The sequence below is a fragment of the Globicephala melas genome, chromosome 15 (assembly GCF_963455315.2).
Source record: "Globicephala melas chromosome 15, mGloMel1.2, whole genome shotgun sequence".
NCBI lineage: Eukaryota > Metazoa > Chordata > Mammalia > Artiodactyla > Delphinidae > Globicephala > Globicephala melas.
The window spans coordinates 418,534-443,024 of record NC_083328.1 but is presented as its reverse complement, the minus strand read 5'-3'; the positions used below and the strand labels follow the sequence as shown (position 1 = coordinate 443,024).

Genomic DNA, 24,491 nt, shown 5'->3' with positions numbered 1-24,491 from the left:
CACCAATCAAACACAAGCAGAACCAACAGATGGCGTCGGAAGTCACCTTTGAGGTGAGAGGGGGCAACAGGGGACCTAGAGGCGCTGGGACTGTGCTCCTGGGTCCACAGACGTGCCCGCTTGATGCAGATCCCCTGAGCTGTAGACTGAGGGTCCGCATGCTCCAGCTTACACCTCAACAACAAGGTAAGCAAGCACACCCCTAAAACGGCTCAGCCGGCACCATGACTGTGCTGGAGGCCTCGACCCGCACACGATGATCCGGACACCTGCTCACCTGGATGGCCACGCGGGGGGACTGGGAGAAGTACCAGAGCGGGACACCGAACAGGCTTATGAGTGCGGTCTTGGTCTCATACGTCTCAGAGCAGCGGGTACTCAGGATGCTCCCACCTACAGCAGAGTTGAAATGTGTCTCAGTATCTTGTCCTACTGTCTCAGAAACAATATCACTGCCCACCTGTAGAGGTTTATCTGAAGTGCTCTAAAGTTCTCACGTCTCTAACTTCCATGAAGAACCTTCTGCTTGCAGGTCGGCTCTATTCTTACTGTTTCCAAATTCAGGGCCAACAGCTCACAACTACTTTAGGACACGCAGTCCCTCCCACCCACCAAAGACTCTTAAAACACTGGGCTCCCCGCCTGCCACTGTAGGGACAGCGACTGAGTGAACTTTTGTTCACGTTTTAAAATAAATAATGACGAATTCAACCCGGCACCAGTGTTACCTGTCAGGTTTTCAGAGGACCTACTTAATAGGCCAAAGGGATAAAATATTATGACGATTACCAATTGCTGGGGTAAATAGGAAGTTGCTAACAAGGACAGGGTTTCTATTTGGAAATAAACAGAAATGTCCTGGGGCTTCTTTGGTGGCGCAGTGGTTAAGAATCTGCCTGCCAGTGCAGGGAACACGGGTTCACGCCCTGGTCCGGGAAGATCCCACACGCCGCGGAGCAGCTAAGCCCGAGCGCCACAACTGCTGAGCCCGTGCTCTAGAGCCCGTGAGCCACAGCTACTGAGCCTGTGTGCCACAACTACTGAAGCCTGCGTGCCTAGAGCCCGTGCTCTGCAACAAGAGAAGCCACCGCAATGAGAAGCCCGCGCACGACAAAGAGTAGCCCCTGCTTGCCGTAACTAGAGAAAGCCCACATGCAGCAACGAAGACTCAATGCAGCCAAAAAATAAATAAATTAAAAAAAAAAAAAAAAGTCCTGGAATTAGGTAGTGGTGACTGTTGTACAACATAATAAATATACTAAAAGCCATGAAACTGTACACTTGAAAATGGTGAAGTTTGTTATGTGAATTATACCTCAATAATAATAATAAAGAGTGTTAAAAAAAAAAAAAAGTCCACTTTGCCGGAAACAGGACAGACAGGATGTTGGTGCCAAAGCAGGCCAAAACAACATGGTGTGGGAAGAAACATCAACTAAAATAAATTAAAAAGAAAAACAAATAAGTGAGTAATAAAACTAAAAAGTCCTGAGCAGTCTGTATGCTAAGAGCCAACAGTCCCTAACCTGGCTGCACATCACGACCCCTCGGAACATCTGCAAACGCAGCCGCAGGCCCCTTTTAGAGCTTCTCACCCGATAACGGGGGAGGGGATTGGATGGGATGGAATTTTAAACAAGAAAACAATGTGATTTTGACATAGCTGATCAGCAGGTCCAAACTTCTGAACCACTGAATTCTTTTTAAAATATCTTATTCTCATTCTAAAAAAGTGTCTTCTTAAATACACTGACTCACTTTTTTCACTTAAAAAGAGCCAATGTATGTTTTGTTCAGTAACAGAACGTTCAGTTCAGCCTTGTCAGGATTATCAGAATTCTGAATTAATAACATACCAACCTGTGAGGACTCATTAAGCCTCTAAGAAAAAATGACAACTACTGGTCCCACTGAACTGTTAAATCGTCATTTGATGTCTCTGAATTGCAAAAATGATTTCTTCAGAAATCACTGAATTTCAAAACACAAAACTAAAATCATTTAATATTCTAAAACAGTCATTCTAAACAAAATATACCGAAGAGCAGTTAGCAGCCTTACTAACTTCTGATGCTGGAAGAACCTGGCGGTGTCTGCCGGGAGCGGCAGCCTCCTGCACTGTCTGTTCAGCCCCCGTGAGAAGGTGAGCGATGGGGACGGGCCGCAGCTCCCGCCAGGCCGCTCTGAGCCCCATCGCCTGGTGCTCTGAATGGCTGGGGCAGGTGACTGACACTCACTGTGGGTTGATGTCCCCACCCCTCCCACAGGCCCTCACCCTTTATTACTGAAGTGTTATCAAGAACCTCCTTTCCTCCAAGAGACCGTATTAGTCACCCAGCCCTCATCTGCAATTCCTAAGTTTTAAAAATTCAGAAAACCAAGATTTTCTCTAACACGTATGGTGGCAAAATGCTCCCTGCATTGACAAGACGTCATTCCCGTTTTCACAGACGTGTTCCCATGTGTGATCCGGGTGTGCTGCCCTGGACGCCACCGAGGGATGGTGACAGAAGTCCACGGACACGATGCTTCACTAAACCAAGTCTGGTTTATCCAATACACCTGGTCCAGAGCCTGTGCCATGTCCACGCAGCACTTCCAGACTCAATGGACCACTTCCTCGAGAAACCAGAATAGCACCCCCATCCTTCCCTCTATTCATTCAGCTTGACCCATGCTGCTCTAGGGTCAGTTTCTTTTTACTGAACTCTATACTTAAAAAAACCCACACACTTTACAACACACAAGATCATAAGTGAATAATCAATAATTTCTGTGGTGGTAAACTCTCATATGGCCAGAAAAACCTAAAAGCTACTGAAAGGCCCCCAAACTGAGATTTTGCTGATGTGTGTCATCTCACAGGCTCACACCCACAGCTGACGCGTGAGCTGCAAGCACAGCCACCAGAGCTCCTGGGGGAACCTGGCTGTGCTCTGAGGCAGAACACTAGGGGCCCGCCTAGAATAATGCTCTTTCTCAGATCTTTGAAAGTTCTAACAAGCTCCCTACTGTTGGGCGTGGGGCAGGTAACAGCCTCTTGAGTGGTCTCCCGCTGACAGTAGCACTTTTGGGTCAGGGGTCTGGCACTCACCCCCGGACTCCAGGGCGAAGTCCACCATGCCAGTCTTGTCCTGGGAGTACAGCCTCAGGGCGCTGTTCACGATGGCACGCGCTTGCTGGGCAGTGGAGGCACACACGGAGACGACCCCAGAAATGAAGGACATGTTTTCAGTTAACTCTATTTGGGGACAACAGGCACGGGGGCTGTCTCAGCAATCCCAAACTTCAGTCCTGCTCTCAACTGCGGGGATCCCGGCTCAGACACAGGCAAGAAAGTCTCAGAGCCGGAACTCCCAGTGCCATAAAAAGTGGACAAAGCAAGGACTAGCGTTAGAGATGGTAACTTGGGACTGTATTATGGGAAATTTTTGTGTAATTCCAGAAGGTATGTGGCCACCCAGGGAGACCAAGTCTTTGGGACAAAAAGATTAATAAAGTATAAAGTACTCCTAAGAAGTAGTGTGATAACAATAACACCCGAAGCTTACCGTTCCCAGCACCCTGCATGGTGCTAAGCACTTTTTATATCATAATCACATCCCTAGAAGACCATTCGTAGAACAAAACATCAAAATCTGCTAGCTTGGGACTTCCCTGGTGGTCCAGTGGGGAAGACTCCACGCTCCCAATGCAGGGGGCCTGGGTTTGATCCCTGGTCAGGGAGCTAGATCCCACGTGCCGCAACTAAAGATCCGGCGTGCTGCGACTAAGACCAGGCGCAGCTAGCTAGCTGAATACATACATACATGCATAATAAATAAATTTAAAAATCTGCTAGCTTAATACCTAGATGATCAGTTTCACTACCATGTGTATTTTAAACAATTCTCATCGTCTACTTACCGCTTCTGTTATTCCAGAAACGCCCGCTCCATTCACAGCAGATACTACAGTTTCAGAAGTTGGCATCTGTTTTGTCACAGAAATGTGGTGGGTAATGTTCTTCAGTATCTGCAGCTCTAAATCTCGTAATAAAATCTGCAAGTTATCCTTATTTACAAATTGAGCAGACAGTTTCTGGAGCAGCCACTCGAGAGAAGATTCGTGCTGATCTCCGGAGAACATGAGTCTGAGAGTTTCTCTGACTTGGGCGTCCACCTAGTAAAATCATTGGTGAATATAACATGAATCTACTGTTTTAGCGAAATCATTTCAACTCTTCACTCTGTCACCTTAGATACCCTGGAAAGATCACACAGCAGTTCAAAATCCATAATGGAAACTTGACACGGTTTCTTCCCTTCCCTTCCCTTCCGAAACTTAAGAACCCTCCAAAGAGGCTGAAATACACTCAGGGGAACAGGGATAGAGGACAGCACAGCCTAGGTGCCCTGGGTGCCCACGGGACAGCAGGAGAGGGGCCCTGCCCCAGGTGAGGTGCAGATGACAGGGCCCCTCGTCTTCAAACTCAGTCTGAGAAGGAAACAGTCACACACACAACTGAAAACGTAACTTTACGCAGGCTGGAAGCGTCCAAGTGCATTATTTCTACACACACACCGTTATGTGTATAAGCTCCTCTCCTTGCCCCACAGAGAGCGGAAGACGGGGCAGAAGCACCAGGAAAAGCACAGCATTGTGACAAAGCGAGCACATCGACCTCCTCACTTGCAGGCTCTGGAATGCTCCGCCGCACAGCTCAGCCGCGGCCCGGACGCGGGCACTTGGGCCACCTCAGTGCTACTGTCACAACACTGCACACTCGTCCGTGGCCCCTGCACTGGCGCTTTCACCTCTGCGCCCGGAGTCCCAGGAGAGTGGCTGCTCGTCTCAAAGCCTGTGTGCCTCTGTGACCCATGACCATCTCAAGATCTTCCCCCCAAAGGCTGCAGGCATTCACAGTCCCCCAGCCATGAGGACACCTGTGTCCCGAGCCAGCCCCGGAGGAGACTGTCACCACCTCGCCATCCTGAGGACTGAGGAGCAGTCATTCATGTGACCTGCAAACCCATTCAGGGAGACGGGTTGCCTGCCGGGCTGGGCCACATCTCTGCTGCACTGCCCCGTCGGCCTCAGTAGCTCCCTGCACCGCAAACTGTCACCCTGGGCCTGCGAGACCTCCTCCCCAACAACCATCCGCCTTTGACTTAGGATGACCTGTGCCACTCCAATGTCCGTGTTTCCATTTTCACGTAGCTATGAATGTCTAGATTTCTTCTTCTGCACGTGGATAGAGGCCTGAAGCAATGTCCGTGACGTGAGGATGTGATACGAAACCGCAGCATGACTCTACTTTGGTGAGAAGATACACAACTGGCCCTGCCCCCCATAAAGGTGAGCCCTTGGCCATGCGTGTGTAAAGGAAGGAAAGACATCTCGTGTCACTGGAGAGGCGGGAATTCGAGGGGAGCTGAATTTTTAATTATTCTATTCAAGATGGTTAAAAACTTCAAATATAGTAAAACAAAATTTTTAAAGGAAGTTGAAATTAACTTAATAAACATATCAACTCGAGTGTTTTTATCTTCCATGATAAAACAAAACGTAAAGCTGAGGACACCTACTCTTTCGGATGCCGCGTCCACCTCCTCCCGGCTGGCTCCCAACCGCTGCCGCCCGGACAAGCCTGCTTTCAGACGCCCCAGCTCCTGCTCCAGACGCCGGGCCACGGCAAGGAGGCGCGGCTCCTCGTCGGCTCTGCTGCAGCGGGGGGTGACGACAGGATAGGTCAGTCCTGCCAACAGTACGTGCAGGAGAAACGCCCGTGTTCCCCGGGCAGGTCAGCTGTGAACACACCACCCTGTCCCTCAGCAGCACACAAGTTTCAAGCCAAGGCCCCGGAGACTGTTCCCACCTCAAGGTCCGCACGCACACAGACACGCACACCTGCCCGGGCGGGGGCCAAACCTGCCATGGGCAGCGGTTATGCTTCTCTGGGTGCTGGTGCGGACTCTCATATACTATTTAATATTTAAACCTGTACCTATCGCCTTAAAATTCTGAAAAAGACTTCAGAGAAGTGACAGTGTTTACTGATAATCACTATAAAATTAAATATGAATTTTTCATGCTACTGGAAGAGAAAACTAAAAACATATGGCTTCAGGGTTTTACCTGTAGTGGAATAACTGAGGACATGGAAAGGAGACGTGACCCATCAGCCCCCCCTCAGCAAACTGGGGGCTGGCGAATAAGCCAGAACTGCAAACAGTCCTGATTGCTTTGAGCACCCCCAGCAAACCGGGGGTCTGCAGAGAAGCATTGAGTGCTTTGGGCACTGATCCATGAGATGTCCTAGTATAATCAGTGGTGGGAACGCAAGGAGATGTCCTTGTGCTACTTCAGTCTAATCAAAATAATGGTGGGAACTCTGTGCTGCTTTTGCGCTCAAGGACAAAGCACGGCAGGTTCTCAAGAAAGCGAATTATTGCTTGTATAATTAATCAAAACACAGGGTGCTGCTTTGGCACTTCTGAAGGGTTAAGAAAACAAGTCTTAAAGTGTAAACCTAGATAATGCTCCAATAAAAGCTACCGCAGCAGGACAGACGGCGCTGTTCTGCCTGAGCGGGCGGCGGCCCTCTACTGCTGGGCTTCGGCACAGTCCATCTCGTGGGATGAGCTTGCTTTCGGCCCTGTCCTAAGATAAACTACAACATTAACAATTCTATTTTAATGTAGGTATTGCACATGATGAAATACTACGATATTACATTTATAGTTGTCTATAGGTAGTTATAGTTGTTGAGACACCAACAGCTCATATCTCAGCAGAGTGCACTCTGGGGTAAACACTGCAGGAGCCACATGGCTTCAGCCAAAAGGTGTTTTGATACGTAAAGGCTCTAAAGGAAAGTTAAAAGCGTGCTAACACTCATACCCATCCCGAGAGGAGGGTGGGTGAGGTCTCAAATCCCACGATAGGACCCAGAGAAACACACAGGAGCGAGAGCGGGAAGATGAGAGGTTAACGCTCGTCATCTGCTCTCTCCTGAGTTGAGCGTTGAGCCGGTGACTGGAGTGGCTGGAGTAACAAAAGGGTAACAGTGTCCTATTCAGATAATGGGGTGGAGAGAACCCAGGTGACAAAACCAAGGGTGTGAAAACGGTGAGCGGCTCTGAGACAGGAAGAAGCTCCATGCTGCCAGGGGACTTCAGGGAAGCTGACAAATGTGCGGAAGAAAAGCAACCAGGCTACGAGGGACCAAACGCCACCCCCCTGAAACTGCTGAGGGACCAGGGCTGTTTAGCAACAAAGAAAGGGCTCAGAGGAGGCCCAGCCTTGGTGAGAGCCTTGCAGCTCAGAAGGCGCATGTCTGGCCCCCTCGAGGGGCTGCCGAGCGGGGGACCAGGGTTGAACTGTGATGCCCGCAGAGCCAGCAGAGGTCCAGGCAGGAAGCCCACTCCACGCTGTGCCATGAACTCACGGCCCGTTCCTCGCGCCCTGAGGACCCTCCCGGCACATCCGGGCAGGGATTCCCCCCAGAGCAAAGCCGGGGACCCCGCTGTCTTTGGTGCTGCATGGAGGTGGATGGTAACAAGCTCCCCGACCCCTCCTCCATCCTCAGGTGCCCTGAAGGGTCTCCCAGAAAGACAACAGTTGGGACTGTTACCACCAACACAGCCCAGTCATCCCAGGTGCAAACAGTGCCCCTTGCTAAGGACGGCACAGCCCCACGTGACAGAGAGGAGCACAGAAGACAGAAGAGGAATTTATCTGGAATTATCCTACCTGACTGTTCTTAGTGCAGTCTGTTCTAATTCCTTCTGGATGGCCTAAAATGTAGGAGAAACAATCCGTTTAAATACACAAGTTACATACCAACTTTCCATAAAATCATATACTTGACTCTATAAACAGAAATAGAAATACACATATTTATCTAGGATTTTTCCCCCCTTAATTTAAAGCCCAGACCTGCCTGCTGGCAGGCAGGTAAGGGATGTTCACTTTTCAAAGCAGACTTTTAAAAGACGACACACAACGTATACTTAGAGAGGTGCACAGGTCATACAAAATAAGCAGCTCCTGTAACCAGGACGCAGGCCAGGAAGCCAGACGCCGCCGCTGCCGCCGCCACCACCTCGGGTAAGTGCTTTCAGCGTGGCTGGACAAGGAGGAGGACGGCAGACTCACACATGAAGGCACGACTTATTAACACGGCCTGTTCACAGGCGCGGGCGCGCACCGCCCCACGCGAGCCGAGGCCCAGCGGCCACGGAGGCCGTAACTCGACAGAGGCGGGCGACACAGACAGGACCAACGCCAGCTCCCTCACGGAGGTGCGCTTCCTCCTCAGGCACCCTGGAAACATCTCATCAACGGATGGACTGAACTGCTCCCCTCTGACACTGTCAGCAACGCAGCGGCCAGTCCTGAGCTCCCGAGGGCTGTGCGTCTCCCCTGAGGCCCATCAGGGGGTCCAGGCCACCCACTCGGCGCCCCCAGTCCTTGTCCATGTCCACGCAGGTGCCGTCTCCTCCCTCCGCCTGCCCAACACCTGACAAGACTAGGCTTTCTGACCAGAAAATCCCCGGTCAGAAGGTCCAGGGTGAACCTTCACTCCCTTGCCCACAGACACCGTCACCCTGTGGAGGCTGGGTGACAGCGAGGAGAACCGCCCCCACCTGGGAGCCAGTGAGCTGGACACACTTACAAAACATTAAAGCAACACAATGGGGGCTTCCCTGGTGGCGCAGTGGTTAAGAATCCGCCTGCCAATGCAGGGCACATGGGTTCGAGCCCTGGTCCAGGAAGATCCCACATGCCACGGAGCAACTAAGCCTGTGCGCCACAACTGCTGAGCCTGCGCTCTAGAGCCCGCGAGCCACAACTACTGAAGCCCGCGTGCCACAACTACTGAGCCCGCACGCCTAGACCCCGTGCTCCACAGCAAGAGAAGCCACCACTGTGCGAAGCCCGCGCACCGCAACGAAGAGTGGCCCCTGCTCACCGCAGCTACAGAAAGCCCGCGCGCAGCAATGAAGACCCAACGCAGCCAAAAATAAAAATACATAAATAGAAAAATTTTTAAAAATTAAAAAAAAAAAGAATATTTCCCTTTCGTTTTATAAAGGATGGCAGCAAACACCCTAAAAGAAGCACTTTAAAGGCTGGGGGCTGTGAGCACAGTAACTGCAGCTGACGCTTCTCAAGGAAATCACGGTGCTGGGGCTGCAAGTGAAAGGTCAAGAGCATGAATACCTCAGATCTTTCTGTCAGTTTTCCAAGAATATCTTCCAGGCTGGAGATGCGCAATTCATGTTCTTGGCGGAGAGTCACATAGTCGGTCTTGAAAAGGAAAATGAATGAACAAATGGTAGAGAAAGTTAAGCAACAAATAAGCCCAAACCTGGCCAGTCAGGCCACGCCGTTTCTACACAGCACAGCAGCCAGAGACTGTGGTCACAGCTGGGCACAGCATCCCATGGGGGTGACCTCAGTGACGTCCTCATCTCCGCCTCTGAGACCTGCCCTAAGATAAAAGGCACAAACAGCTTTTCTAGTCACAGAATATTCGTTCAGAAGACTGGTAATTATCAAAAACACCTGCATGGACAGCAGAGCAATTACCATTCATTCAACACACACTCCCCAGGCACCTGCTGTACCCAGACACTTACACCACAACCACCAAGGGCCCACTCACTCCTTCTTGATCTTTCATATTCGTATAAAGTGTGTGACATCTCAATGGTCATCAGAACCGGTGCTAGAGCCCTCAGAACAGTGCTGATCAGGGGAAGAAAGCTCAGATCAGGCGGCCAACAGGCACGTTCCCCCCCCGACCCCCCGGCCCAGGGACACAGGTGATCAGCACAGCGGCAGAGAGAAAATAAGATTTTTTTCTCAACATAAGTAACTTTGAAAACAGCCTTTGTCCAGCACATCCCCACCCATCTCTTCAGCAGTTCTTAGAAGGTAAATCTGGAGTAAGCGTATCAGATACACTCCCTGGGAAGGTCTAGAAAAATCTCTGCCAGTTATATAATCAAAGGACATCCACACAGGAGACACCACCAGCAGCAAAGAACGCCTGCACATTCTGAACCACTAAAATCCAGTCAGAAAGAAAAACAGTAAGTCATTATACACTCTTATTACAGGAGTTTCATCCACTGATTTTATACCCCACCTTGTTCCAAAATATAACCACAATGACTTATAAAAACATAAGATGACAAATCAGGTGAAGCAAAGCTAAGGGATGAAGGGCAGCTGGGAGGATGACCCCAGGGCACTGGGATGCGGGAGGGTCAGCCGCTGGACTCGGCTGCACGTCCTCACGGCCAGGCCGGGTCTCCTACTGTACAGCCCGCTGGCCCTGGGCACAGCGGGACGGCCTCTGCCCAGCATGGCGGCCACATGTGCCCCGGAGCACCTGATGTGTGGCTGGGGCAACTGAAAGAGAAGCTAAATGTTACTTAGTGTTAATTTGTGTGTGTGGCGGTGGGGGGGCCTCGTGGCTTGTGGGATCTCAGTTCCCGGACCAGGGGTGGAACCCGGGCCACGGCAGTGAGAGCGCCGAGCCCTAACCACCAGACCGCCAGGGAAGTCCCTAAGCGTTAGTTACTTTAAACTCGCACAGCCACATGCAGCAGGTGGCCCACTCTCCTGGAGACACACGTGGGATAAACCTGTGCCAGCCGCTCAGGGAAGGGTAACAGGTAGTCAGCACGCTGACCACCAGTGTGTGGCAGCCGCAGAACCAAGCTTCAACCTCCCAGGGTCACCGTCACAATCACACCTGAATAGGGGTAAGTGGTGGAGGACAGCGTGGGAAGGATGAGCTAAATCTGCACTCAGCTCAGCACATCTCGAATCTCATTTTAAAACAAGGAACAGAACACTCGTAACGGTGTTAACTGGATCTCACTGAAATCATCTCAGTTCTACGGCTGAGAAGCCAAAAATAAGCAACTAGTGAGGAATCAACGCAGGACGCCCGGTGGCCTTTGGATGTGAGAACCCCAAGCAGGCACCCGGGGGCCACGCAGAGAAGGTGGAACACGCCTAGTAACTTTGGGAACCAGTGCCTGTCAGCACGTTACAGGGACCCAACCGGAATCGAGAAGATTCACACATTCTGCCCCCAACAGGTGGAACACAGTGGATTAAGCCAGCGGCAGCTACAAACAGGGGCGCAAGCTGATGCCGGGACAGGAGAGCTCAGTTTCCCGAGCCCAGTCAGGAAACAGCCAGCAAGGGGCACCCACCCCGAGACAAGTCGAGGCAGGCTCCGGCGAAGCCAGGCAGAGCCAGGCTGCTCGAGAGCACGGTGGGGCCACGGGGAGCCCTGAGGGGTCCGCAGGCTGACAAGACATGCATGATCAGGGGTGGAGGGTCCCCTCCGGTCGGAGTGCGAACAGTTGGGTGGGTAGTGGGCTCTTTGCTGAGAAAACAGGATCAGGGAAAAGCACTTGTGGAGACAAGGGGCAATGCCTATTTTAAAGATTTCAATCCAAAATACCTAAATTGAATTATTGTGGAACTTAAGAAAATAAACATCAGTTTTGAGGAAAATGGACTGACAAGCCTTTCCTTGAGAACCAAATAAGTGAGACACATATATACAGGCCTACGGTTTCATAAGGAATAGTAGCTACTTAACTATTTCATGATCTTGAGATATTTTAAATCACAAATTTGAGCTTTTCCGTTCAGTGCCAGAAAAATTTCATCGAATTGTGTTCAATCCATTCACCAATTAAAACGCAGGATAGGGACACCCGTCTGTCCCGCCGCAGCCTGACCTCACTCTTGGGCGTCACCCACGCGCCTCCACCCCCTCCCCCAACCCTGCCTGCTCCCAGGGTGCACCCCACCCCCTACCCTGCCTCAGACGTGGCATCTCCTCCGGGGGCACCTACCGCAGCTCCCCGCCACTGCAGGCCAGGAACCCACCTGCCATCCGTGCGGCCACCTCTCACTGCAGGGCCCTCCTATTCCTTGTCCCCAAAAGGAAAACACAACACCCGAGAACTCCAAGGTGGCATCACCTGGGAGCCCGACAGCCCACCAGTGCCAGCCCCCTTGAGACGCTGCCCCCACCACGCTCCTCACCGGGGGCCACACCCCCTCATTGCTGCCATCTGCCCGGTCCACCCGCGCCTGCAGTTTCTGGAGCAAGGTTGACAACTCTCCAAGCTTCTTGTCATGGCTGTGACACTGTCCCGACAATGCAGCCACCTGCCTTTCCACTTCACTCATCCGATGCCAGTGGAAAACCTCATCGCCAACCTGAAACAGTAAGAGGTTCCAAAGGTGACACAAATGAGAAGGTCAACCTGGCAAAGGAGAGTACAGTACAGGATAAGTCAAAACAACGAAACAGAGCATTACAGGAAAACGTCAACTACAATACACACACACCCCCAAAGGAAAAGACATGAAAATGTTCATCATTAGTGATTTCCTTTACGTGGCAGACTATGGGTGGTTTTTATTTTCTTCTTTATGCTTTCTGTATTTTCCAAAGTAATGAAAGCTTTTTTTTTAATGAAAATGAACTAAATAATGAGACTGCTTGAAATACAGGCACGCCTCGCTCTACTGCACTTCGCAGATACTGCATGGCTCACAAATGAAGGGCTGTGGGGTCCCTGCGCCCAGTGAGTCTGTCCTCGCATCTCCCCAACAGCATCTGCTCGCTTTGTGTCTCTGTGTCACACTTTGGTAATTCTCAAAATATTTCAAACCCTCCACCAGCAAAAAGATTACAGCTCATTAAAGGCTCAAATGATGGTTAGCATTTTTTAGCAATAAAGTATTGTCAATAAAGGTCTGTACACTATTTTTTTAGACATAATGCTATTGCACACTTAACAGACTATAGTACACTGTAAAGATAACTTTTATATGCACCAGGAAGCCAAAAAATTCGTATGATACTGGAGCTGAACACGCAGTATCTCTGAGGTGCGCCTGTATGCATTACTTGAAGTGTTTCGGAACATTTAAGGAGCTGTAAGACATGCTTATTTGACGTTTTAAAATATTTTCTAAGACAGAGTGCCCAGCTGAACTACCTTGCAGTTTACAAGTAATATGGAAACTTACTCTGGAGAACACAGACTGGCAACGCCAGGGAAGAGCACATCCTAACTGATTACCTGCAGAGGCTGGTTCGGGTGCGAAGTGTCGGGTGTGAGCATGGTCCTAGGGTCATCCACCCTCTGTGCTCTGTGGCTGTGCATCCAGTTTAACACAGGCAGGAGTGAAAGAACATCACCCTGGCCCCATAATGAAATACTTGCACCTTGAAGGAGAGAAAAGCAACTGTATACACATGTACATACAGTGCTTTTCAAAAGGTGTACTTAAATGTTCAATTCTTTCACTGATTTACATATATATGCACGTGTACATATTAGTCATCTTAGGTAACAAAGTAAAATTTTACTTACCTAGTAAAAGTAATACTGGAATGAGCAAGATTAAAAACTTGCAAATATTTCGAAGGCACCTAAGGAATGAAAAGAAAAACATTAGGGCTTCCCTGGTGGCACAGTGGTTGGGAGTCCGCCTGCCGATGCAGGGGACACGGGTTCGTGCCCCGGTCTGGGAGGATCCCACATGCCGCGGAGCAGCTGGGCCCGTGAGCCACGGCCGCTAAGCCTGCGAGTCGGGAGCCTGTGCTCCACAACGGGAGAGGCCACGGCGGTGAGAGGTCCGCGTACCGCAAAAAAAAAAAAAAAAAAAAAATCAAAACATTTAACTTGGAAAAAGTAAAAGGCAGGGCTCACTATTCTATATGACCTCTCTAGATAATTTTATACAAAATACCCCCTCCCTAATTTAAAGTGGAAGTCACAGGCTGAGAAATGCAGTTAGTTTTATCTACAAGGTAAGTGGCTGCCTGAAGGAAAACCTGGCCACACGGTGCTGTCTCCCAGGCCCATGCGAACAACCCAGCAGGTCAGTTAACTGCCAACACGCTGGGCTGGGTGCACAGGAGGGCACTTAAGGACCTTGGTCATCGACCCACTGAGGCAACCTGGTGCTGGGGCAAGTGCACCAGAAGGTCCAGGCCTACAGTCCCGAGCACACCCTCCCAGCTGTGTAATCCTGGACACGTCACTTAAACGTTGCGCATCCGGTTTTCTTCAAGGATGACACCTGCTTTTCCTTTCTAACAGGAGTGGTTTGAAAAATTAAGACTATGAAAGCACTTTGCAAAATATAAAATGATTAAATCAAATGATACCATGAAATTAGCACAAAATCAGTTCTTTAAAACACCAAGCTGACACGGTATCAGTTTCCTTACCTTGTAAGAAGAAACACATTCAGCCAAGAAACCAAAGTAACAAACTGGTACCATCCAACCCCAAGCCACCAGAATACTTCAGATGCTGCCTTCCCTAAAAGAGAAAACACCACACATTCTAAGGAAACGTTCGTAGGAAAACCAAACTCCTAATGGACTGGTTTTGTGAAGGCCAAGCTAGCAGATGCTTTGAAAGTATATTAAGATGAAGGAAGTTAGGGATGAAGTATATTAGGACAATGCTTAGTCATCACAGCAGGAATATCCATAACTCAAACACAGGAACGTAAATAAGCCACAAAGCAATAAGTCATACACAAGACAAGATACAAAAGAGTAAACACCAAACCCATGCGTTCTCAAGTACAGTACTTACAACAACACCCAATACACTGGAGAAACAATGAATGCCATGCAGCCAAAAGCACAGTATGTTAGCATTTCTAAGTAATAAAGGATGGAACACGTTACATCAAGGATCAAAGCACGTAAACCGAAAATGCAATGTTGACTTGGTTAGGTGAACAGTTTACTGCAGGTGCTTAACTGCCAACAGCCTAGGAGCGAACGCTAACATGGAAAGCCAAAATAACCACCTGGACAGGCCACCGCCAACCACAGCACCGCTGACACCGTCCTGGACACAAACCCTCCCGTGGCTCCGACCTCGCGCAGCGCCTGCACCGAGAAGTGACCTGTGCCGGAGAAGATTTGGGCGGGAGGGGCACCTTCAAACACCAGCCCCACAGTCCCGACGCGGCAAGAGACACCCACCTCGTGGCACTGTACCAAAATCCTCTCGCATCAGACAGTCAACAGTCTCTCCTCAAGAAAAACAATCGACTACTTGAAGTCCAAGCAAGATGCTGAAACTAACTTATGAAAACCCTGCTCTGTGTCTGAACAGTTTTCACTCGCTTCTGCCTATCGACACGTAGGATGTAAAATGCAGACGTTTCCTATAAACCCGCGGGGCCTGGCTGGCAGCTACCCTACACGTGTGCACAGCTGCTGCTGGCAGAATGGGTATTGGAAAGACAGCACAATCGTTTAAAGCAAGTAAGATTCCATGGACACCAGCAGTTAACATGCTCTGGGTGAGACAAGAGTTACGCAAACAGCAAGATGAAAATCTTCCTACAGCCCAGTGAAAAAATATTTTGGAATTATAACCGGTAGTCCCACTGGATGACAAAATAAAACACAATTAACTTTATACCGAAAGCCACACATATAAAGCAGAAAACTGCTCGTGAAATCAATTCCTTTCATTTTTAAAGAGTGACCGCTGGAAGTAATACACCCACACCAGCATTTGCGTGTTGACTCCTGAAAACATTAAGCAATTCCAACACGGCTGACGTGCAAAGAAACGGTTTTTAAAAAATCTATTGCTTTATGTTTATTAATTAACAGTTAAGAGACAACAAATTTTGAAGTTCAGCTTTTAAAAAAAGCTGCTATAAAGGCACCCCTCGGCAAGACACTGACAGGTACAAACTGGATTTCTCCATAGCAGCCCGGCTGCGCAGGCTCAGGGCGCGGCCCGTTTCCCGGGCGCAGGCCGACTGTACCCCATGCAGGACACAGCTTCTTCTAAACCGTTCATTTCACCTGAAATACGTAACTTCCCATACGCTTACTTTATACTAAATACACTTACAAAGAAGCTTTTCAAGAGCCATATTCTCCATATTTTAAGACAGTTATTATATTCCTGTTTTTACTGAACACCTGAATTCCAAACACAAAGAAACAACGAACAAGGAGCATTTGCGAAAACACGACAGAAACAAAACACAAAAGCGCGAGAGACAACCTGCATGGGACAAGGCGAGCCCCACGGTCCCTGCCAGCCCTCCTGGCCATGAGGGCTGCGAGCGGGTGGCGGTGTGTGTTTCCAGGTGCTTCCTCCCCTTACAGTCATCGCCTGTGGGGTGGGACAAGCAGTTAATTGGACAGATGAACACGCAAACCCTGTCAATCTCAACGGTGCGCAGCAACGGCAGTTTGAAAAAACTAGGAAACTCAATTATGAAAAACCAAAATCCCAGCCAGTGTCCCCTGGTGGCTGTAGGCTCCTGGTGTGAAGGGGGCAGTGAGAGCCCCGGCCCCGTCCTAACCAGTGGGGCCCCAGGACGGCCTAAAAGGATGGCACAGGTGCGGCCGAGCCATACTTACACAGCGACGCCCCGTTTGCACGGAGGTGGCCGTCCTCGCCGAGGGGCTCTCTCACATTCATCCTCCCACAGTGACTGGAATGAGCTGCAACACAGGCGAGAGGGGCCTGAGCCCGGGACAGGAGCTCTGCAGAGTGGCCGGGTCGGGGTGGTGGTGGGGGTGCAGGCCGGGGGCGAGGTAACTGCCTCGCTCAGGAAATGCCGTCAAGTCCCGCCAACCTTGGGCATGCCCCGACCACCACACAGGATGGGCCGGCTTCAAACATTTTTGAAACATCATTCTAAATGCCAGTCAGATAAATTTTTTGCTTTGAAGATGGTCGTAAGAATAAAAAGATGAGTGTGTTCACTTTTTATTTAATGTTTAAACCCTGATCAACTTCCAGGAAACATCCAGAACTGCACAGAGAACAGGGAGAGAGATGCACAGCAAGGCTGCGAGAGAGCGAGGCCGCAAACGACGCGAGGAGAGGGCGTGAGCGAAGCGCCACGCGGGGAAAAGAGTGTTTTCTCCACCTTGAAAGCTCTATTTGGTGGAAAAAGAAGGAAGAAAGTATTTAAATACCTTTTGATTCATGGCTTTTTGACTCACAGCTTTTTGATTCGCGATCTTTTGATTCATAACTTTTCAATTTGTAATTTTCTGATTCATAATTGAGCTTCATTAAAGCCACTTGGAAGAGCTGAACTAAGAACGAAGGAAAGGACGCCGAGGTGCGCGTGACCAGCGACAAGATGCTATCCCTGCAGCGAGCGGCGCGGCCTAGTGAGAAACCGTGAACACAGTTACTCCTCTCGCAGCACGCGCTCCCTATGTCAGAGCCTGATTACTCACTTTGGGCAAAGTGGAACCCACTTTTTTTTCGGCTGTGCCTTGCGGCTTGCAGGGTCTTAGTTCCCCAACCTAATAAGCTCGGGCGGTGAAAGTGCAGAGTCTTAACCACTGGATGGCCAGGGAATTCCCTGGAACCCACTTTTTTAAATGGACACCAGAGACACACACTCGGGCCGAGTTGCAAACCAGCCCCATCCTGGAGCGCCAGCAGCACCACATCTCTCCCACAGGCCGTCTTCCATAAAACATCCAATCTGAGGTCACTTCACCCCAATGCTGTTTATGCACACGCTACCATCTTTAGAAATTGGCAAACGACTTCTCTTCCCTGACCTCCGGCCCAGCCATCCCACTGTGTTCCCAGCCTCGAGAAGGCCTGTCAGCGAGAAGCAGCCCCTTCAAGGACGTCCGCTACAGCACGTGCCGCAGGGTACACAGAGACACCCGACGTGGCCACCTGAGGCTCCTTTTCCTCAGCACCTGGAGCACCAGGACAGTGCGACCTCTATAACCTACAATGTGCAGGGTGACAGTCTGCAAATCACAGTGGCTAGAAGTTTTTATTCTTAAAAAAGTTATTTGTAGTGAGGTGGATGAACCTAGAGCCTGTCATATAGAGTAAAGTAAGTCAGAAAGAGAAAAACAAATACCATATCCTAACACATATATGGAATCTAAAAAAAAGGTTCTCGTGAACCTAGGGGCAGGACAGGACAGGAATAAAGATGCAGACGTAGAGAATGGACTTGAGGACACGGGGAGGGGGAAGGGTGAGCTGGGACAAAGTGAGAGAGTGGCATGGACATCTATACACTACCAAATGTAAAATAGATAGCTAGTTGGAAGCAGCCGCACAGCACAGGGAGTTCAGCTCGGTGCTCTGTGACCACCTAGAGGGGTGGGATAGGGAGGGTGGGAGGGAGGGAGACGCAAGAGGGAGGGGATATAGGGATATATGTATACACATAACTGATTCACTTTGTTATACGGCAGGAACTAACACAACGTTGTAAAGCAATTATACTCCAATAAAGATGTTTAAAAAAAAAGTTTCTTCACTGAGTGGCAGCTGAAGTATGAGGCTTGTTCCTGCACAGTGACTCCATGGGACGGCCTGCAGCCGGGGCTGCTCGCCAACGTACCCAAATGCACAAATACCCAGCCCGTTCACTCACCCCCGGCTCAGCTCCCTGAGTTTAGGGTACATGCGTGAGGCCAGTGGGGACTGGAGAGGTCTGAGTTGGAGTGATTTCAGAAGAAATAAAATCAGAGCTTTCCCCCCGCAGATAGCCTGAATAAAGGAGTAGGCTATCTGTGAATTGGAGCCCTGAACCAAAACAAATGTAAACCTGGGGCCAGGAGCCCCCGAGTGTCAGGGCCAACTCTGTGTTACCCCACTCACACTCTTCTTTGTTTTACACCGCAGCATGAACTTTATACAGAGGTCGGACAAAAACAGAAAAATTCATGAAGAGGTAACGCAGGATCTGTCTCACTGACAATCAGCGACACCAAAATCCATTTTTCATTCATCAAATCGGCAACATTTTAAAAGAACAAAAATATAAACACTTATTTAGCAAGAGTACATGGAATGGGGACCCTCACGTGGCCATAGGGAGAGGGCAATCCTGGTCAGTCTTTTGGGAAGTCAACTGGAAGAATCTATTTAAACTGAAATTGTAAACAATCTTCTTTTCTCAGCAGTGATAAGTATTTATTTAGAAGCTGCTGGGCGGAACACTTTTTAAAATATATTTAGTCGCTAATCGCGGTTTCTTCAGGAGGACGGGCTCCATCAGAGCTGCTCCTCCATAAAGCCGGTCAGTAGTATTTCAGCTGCTCAGCTCAGAGGCCAAGCCGCAGCGTGCCACGCCGCCCACTTCAGCCTCAGCCGCTCGGCAGTCACAGCTGTCCAACCCCGAAGTCAGCCAAGTTGGCTGGTCCCTCTCCCGGAAGCAGCAGACGTTTCAGTCCTTACTTCTCTAAAGACTAAGGCTGATTCAATTAGCAAAATTCTGCTCAAAGCACCCAAGACAACCGACAAAGTTTCAAAGGAATGACTTTTCATTCACTCATTCATTCATTCAGACCTATCTTTTCTAAGTTAGTTTACACCTTCTACTGGGGGACGCAAGCATTGCCTTAGGCAAGAGAAAAAACACAGAAGTGTGTGTTTTCAGATTCCAATTCCCTGGGTCCTTCTGTGCGGTTAGCCCAGGGGCCAGGGAGGCCCGAGGCGCGCTGGCCCACATAGGAGCGCCTTTTGGCAGAGCCGGGTCTCCCGGGTCTCCAGCCCCTACAGGTTTCTCACACAGGTGCCAGCCCTCACAGGAGTACTGAATCTGTCCATCTGCACGCATCCTATCAGCACCTTGCTTTGGTGAGCGCTGTTCGATGTCCCAGGGAAAACACATGGAAGGCTTTTAAAGCCTTTCTGACGTGGCCCAGAAAATCACGTTTTGTCAACAATGCACTCAACCTGAACCTCAAAAGGTTTCAGAATCAGAAACTACGTGGCTCAGGCGGGATGAATGATGTTTAATGCACACTTACGCTCCTTCTGGCCTGCCTACCCCGAAGACTTGTGCACATACACAAATACACCCAAAGAAAACACTGCTTTTAAAAGTGTACAAACAAGAAAGCCTGAACGTCCACCTAGACACTGACTAAACAAATTTCGATACAACCATAAATGCAGTATTAGACAGGCATCAAAAAGAATGAAGTTCATCGCAATTACCATTTAAAATGAAAAAAATTGCAAAACCATGTATTTGAAGTAAAGACAAAAACACACTCCATGTTTCTGTAGGAACATGAAAGCAAAATTCAGGTGGTGCTTACACAACACTGTGAAATACCAGTGGATTGTACACTTTAAAATAGTCGGTTAATTTCATGTTATATGATTTTCACCTCATTAAAAAGGCAGGAGAACCCACAATGAACAGGATTAGCTGCAGCTCCCTCCAGAAGGGAAACCAGACAGGGACTGGGGAGGGACAAGGGGTGACTTAATTCATCTAGTAAATAAATAGATAAATTTAAAGGTTTAAAGATTTCACAGTGAGAATATAAGAAAAAGAATAGAAAGAAAGGAAATGTGGGGTGGGGGTTAACTTATGATTGTGAAGAGTTACCCATATTTTGAGTAAATATGCCCATGTAACAAATTCATGCGGTGTGCCCTCAACCACGCAATAAGAGTGAAAAGCCTCTGGGTGTAGGTTATGGGTGATTTTAATTTTCTTCCTTGCACACCTCTGTGGTTTTCAAAAGTTCTTTGATAAATGTTTTACTCAAATAATTAGAAACTAATTTTTTCAAAGGTAACAAATTAGCATTGGGTCTACAAACCACTGCTATAATCTAAAAGAGCAAGGGGCATGATAAGAATAGAAGCTCAAAGCAAATAACAGTATAGTAACTTGTTTACTCCACCAAAATACTTAAGACCGATTTAAGCAGGAAGTGGGATGAGTTTCCAGAAGCTGCCACCAAAGCTACCACGGCTGACCTTCCCTCTGAAGACACAGCAACCACACAGCTGGGTTCAGGCCCACCATCCTCCATGCTGTCAGAACAAGTGGCTGCATTGTTGGTGACGCAGACGTAGCTGGGGGACAGCAGCAAACACTGCCACAGACAGGCGGCGACCTGTGAGCACCACGACTCCACCAGGTACCGTTTGCGGAACGTGCTTTTACTCTGAGAAAGGTGTTGTGCTCAACTCAGCAACGGCACACTTCAAAATGCAGCCTCAAAACCCGATACACGGCATGCCAGGCGCGGAGTCCCGGCCCTGGGAGAGCACTCAGAGGACACAGCGTCTCGGGGAGGGCGCCCTGCAGGCGAGATGCCTGGGGCCAGGTCCAAGCTCCATCACTTACCAGCAAGTGTCTGAAGCTGGCTGAACGTCAGTTTACTGGTCTGTACAATGAGGGTGACAACTGCCCAGCAGGGCCGCTATGAGGGTCAGCGAGGTCACGGGTACAGAGCGCAGGAGGCAGAGTGAGCGCTCAGCGATGCTGGTCTCTACAGCACCCACACGATCCAGAAACTGTTGCAGAGGAGACGCTCACATTGATTCTGCCACCCCCTCCCCTCACTGTACTCCCACACTGCTCTATCAACGCTAAGGAGGTCGGCAACACTACAGCAGCCAAAACCCAAAGGCCTAGAAACGACGATGAGACGCCGAAATAGAAATAACTGTCAGTCCAGGCATCATCCTTCATCATGTCAAAGTCACCATTTGAGAAGTATGAACTGGGCATCCTCGTGCGCAGGGCACAGCCAGGAACACAGGGATAGACAGACAGCGCCCCGCCCTCCTGCACTGTTCTGTCCAGACCCTGTCCACCTGCCCGAGCATGTCCTCTGGCTCTGCCAAGCACTCCAGTGCTCAGATTAAACAGACAAGGTACCAAGGGCTTGGAAACAAGGCGACACATTTCAAGTCGAGGACTCCCAGCCTCCCTATGTGTTCCCTTAAGGCAAACAGTGATCACAGCAGCCGCGGAGCCCCGAGCCTGGAGGGGCACATCGGTCACACGGTGGCCCCCAGAAGGGCCTCTGTAGCTGTGTTCTCCCCAGGGGCCCAGCAGCGAGGCCGACTCAGTCTGGCCCAGGTGTTGATCAGAGCTGGGAACATGGGCAGGCCCGGGCCCTCTGTGGTCAAGCTGGCGCACCGGGGTCCCAAGGGCCTCCTCTGCCGGGCAGCAGGGCCAAGGTTGCCCCGCGAGACCTTCCACCGTGCCTGCCGCCCTCCCAAACAAGGCTGGTGTGCCATGTGCCCCCCAGAAGCTGCACACTCCCGGTAAGCTGCCCCTGCGGTCACGGACTCTCACCCACAACAGAGACCAGAGACAACACGTCCCTGCCTCAAGCATCACCGCCTCCCACCCTGACTCCCTGGGCGCCTGGCATCTGCGCCCCTAGGAAAAGAAGGAGCGTCTGCAGGTGACTGCACAGCCCACAGGTCCAGTTCAGGACGAGGTTTCTCCTGCTTACTCCAAGTTCAAATTTATGGAATTCCAAACACTCCCAGGTACAAAAAGACCAACCACATCAGATGTAAGTTGAGAGAGGAGGAACAAAGCTAATTTTTGGTGCATCTCTTAAACTTTTAAAGGATAACTTTGAGTTCGAGTCTACAGTAGAAACAGTGCAGACACTGAGGCCTATAAGACAAGGTTGACGAAAAGAAAAGGAAATATCTAATATTTGGACGTGAACTCTTTTTCTAACTTTTAAAAGAGCAAGACTTACGTTTCTGACTCCTATCCCTCGAGTAAATCCTTGAGGCCGGGCCACGGGCAGCGGAGTACGCGGTGAGCGCGCCTTTGCGCTCAGAAAGGAGGCTGCAGTCGTTGCAGGTGTAGCCGTTGCTCCCTGCTGCTTCTACGGCCCCTGCGGCCACATCGCCGTTTCCCTGAATGGCAGCTTTATTCCCACCTGAAGTTTGCAAGAAGGAGATGGAACCTGCTTATTACAATCTGCAAACACCTAACTAAAACCTCCATCTTGAAAAATGTGGGGAAGAAAAGGATGAAATTACCTTTAAGCTCTCCGTCATCGTCAAGACCTAAAACACACACATATTTTTGCTGTTGAGCTCAAATTATTAAAACAGAACAAAATACACAAACTCAAAAGTAAAGGTTACAATGGTTAATAAATCAGTATCATGGCACTGGTCAAGATTGACTTCCTACAACGCCTAGAACTAACAGAAATGTCTCCAGGTACATGCAGATGCTAGCTTTCAATTCCAGGTGAAAGCACAGCTCTGGAGAAAATACCTTCCCACACGCTCTGTTCTCACGCACTCTCACACTGTCTACACACACACACACGCTGTGCACAGAAGAACAGGCAGGAACCTCAGCACCAGCACACTCGCCTCCTCTGCTGCCCGCGGGCTACTTTGCTAGTGAGCAAAACAGAATACGAGCTCCAGGGCTTCCCAACTCAGCACATGAGGTTTCTGGAACTAATCTAACCTTTAATTCTTCTCAGAAGGGCCAACCGGAACATCAAGGGGACACAAGCAGCTTTGCGGCCCCTCAAAGCCATGGCCCCTGTGGCCATCGAGTCCTCCACAGGGAGGACCGGGGTCACGCTGCTGCCTTAGTCAATACAGGTCACAAGCCACATCGTTTCCTAGGGTCAATTCATCTACACTAGATGCTTTCCAGTGAGACAAAAATTGCTGTCTGGAACTTGACATCATGCCGGTGAGTTTACCAATGACTTTGCTTAAACACCCCACAAGTCATGCATTTAGACACACAGAGTTCATCAGACTGCCCTGACCACTCCACTCCATCTTCCACATCGCGACACACAATCGGCAGCTGGAAGCAGTTTCCCTGTGTTTCCCATCTCAGTCCAGAGGAAGGCCTCCAAACTTCCTGGGGCTCCTTCCCCCCAGTAAGGGGAAAAGGGACAACCTGGCCATGACACCCCTTCTTCCCAGAAGAACCGGAGAAAGCACTGGAGATGACTCACCCCAGAAGTGGTCCACTTTGGTCTGCTCGCGGATCAGAGACTCGTCCAGCACAGGAGGCCGCAGACAAGCCGCAGCCCGCATGGCACTGGAGCCGCTCTGGCTGACAGCCAAGGACAGGACCTTCCTCGAGGTGTGGTTGATACTAAATGCCGGCTTGTGTGCACTGCTGTGCTGCTTTGCTAGTCTAAAAAGGAAGGAGAAAGGAGCAAGTCTACAGACTTTTTCTAGTATATACAAATGATTACATTTTACCAACACAAAATCTTTGCCTGAGAATGAATATACTACTGTTAAGGCAACGTGTTCTTATGCCCTTTCTGCTGTAATGAGACATGTTAATCTAAAAAAGGAATTGTTAAGCTGGGCTCAAGAACTCCTCCTAAAATTGTACACACAAAGTAGTTCTCAGATTATTTGGGGCCTCATGACCCAAAAGTGGTTCAAACTAAAAATAACCTAAGAATAAAAATGACCTATATTTTGAAATTATATGATTTATAGATTTAGTGTCCCCCCCACCATTTAAAACAAGTAACTGCATCCACAGGCACATTCCGCACTGTTTCTCAGTCACTAGTAAAGGTGGAACAGCATCAGGTACAGCGAGGAGAGGCTGTCGCCAAAATCCTTCCTGTACTGGATCTACCACAAGGATGGAGACAAAGCCCTTGAAGACCCTCCCCA

General features: G+C 49.6%; 1 protein-coding gene across 15 annotated transcripts in view; it reads right to left on the bottom strand.

Annotated features, from left to right (window-relative positions):
• Positions 1 to 24,491, bottom strand: part of SUN1 (Sad1 and UNC84 domain containing 1) — a 51,912-nt gene that overhangs the window by 6,095 nt on the left and 21,326 nt on the right. For 6 of the 15 annotated variants that reach the window (XM_060285349.1, XM_060285347.1, XM_060285351.1 and 3 more), the window contains 17 exons: positions 23,807 to 23,991; positions 22,854 to 22,880; positions 22,565 to 22,750; positions 17,018 to 17,215; positions 16,454 to 16,537; positions 16,092 to 16,202; positions 14,869 to 14,967; positions 14,273 to 14,366; positions 13,410 to 13,468; positions 13,116 to 13,261; positions 12,067 to 12,243; positions 9,208 to 9,294; positions 7,735 to 7,778; positions 5,568 to 5,703; positions 3,907 to 4,161; positions 3,095 to 3,179; positions 278 to 393 (listed from right to left, as the gene is read on the bottom strand). In XM_060285349.1, coding sequence (XP_060141332.1) covers positions 278 to 393; positions 3,095 to 3,179; positions 3,907 to 4,161; positions 5,568 to 5,703; positions 7,735 to 7,778; positions 9,208 to 9,294; positions 12,067 to 12,243; positions 13,116 to 13,261; positions 13,410 to 13,468; positions 14,273 to 14,366; positions 14,869 to 14,967; positions 16,092 to 16,202; positions 16,454 to 16,537; positions 17,018 to 17,215; positions 22,565 to 22,750; positions 22,854 to 22,880; positions 23,807 to 23,991 — 2,089 coding nt within the window. The remainder of the gene's footprint in view (positions 1 to 277; positions 394 to 3,094; positions 3,180 to 3,906; positions 4,162 to 5,567; positions 5,704 to 7,734; positions 7,779 to 9,207; positions 9,295 to 12,066; positions 12,244 to 13,115; positions 13,262 to 13,409; positions 13,469 to 14,272; positions 14,367 to 14,868; positions 14,968 to 16,091; positions 16,203 to 16,453; positions 16,538 to 17,017; positions 17,216 to 22,564; positions 22,751 to 22,853; positions 22,881 to 23,806; positions 23,992 to 24,491) is intronic. The other 9 variants (XM_030851066.2, XM_060285353.1, XM_030851067.2 and 6 more) reach the window with 5 other exon arrangements.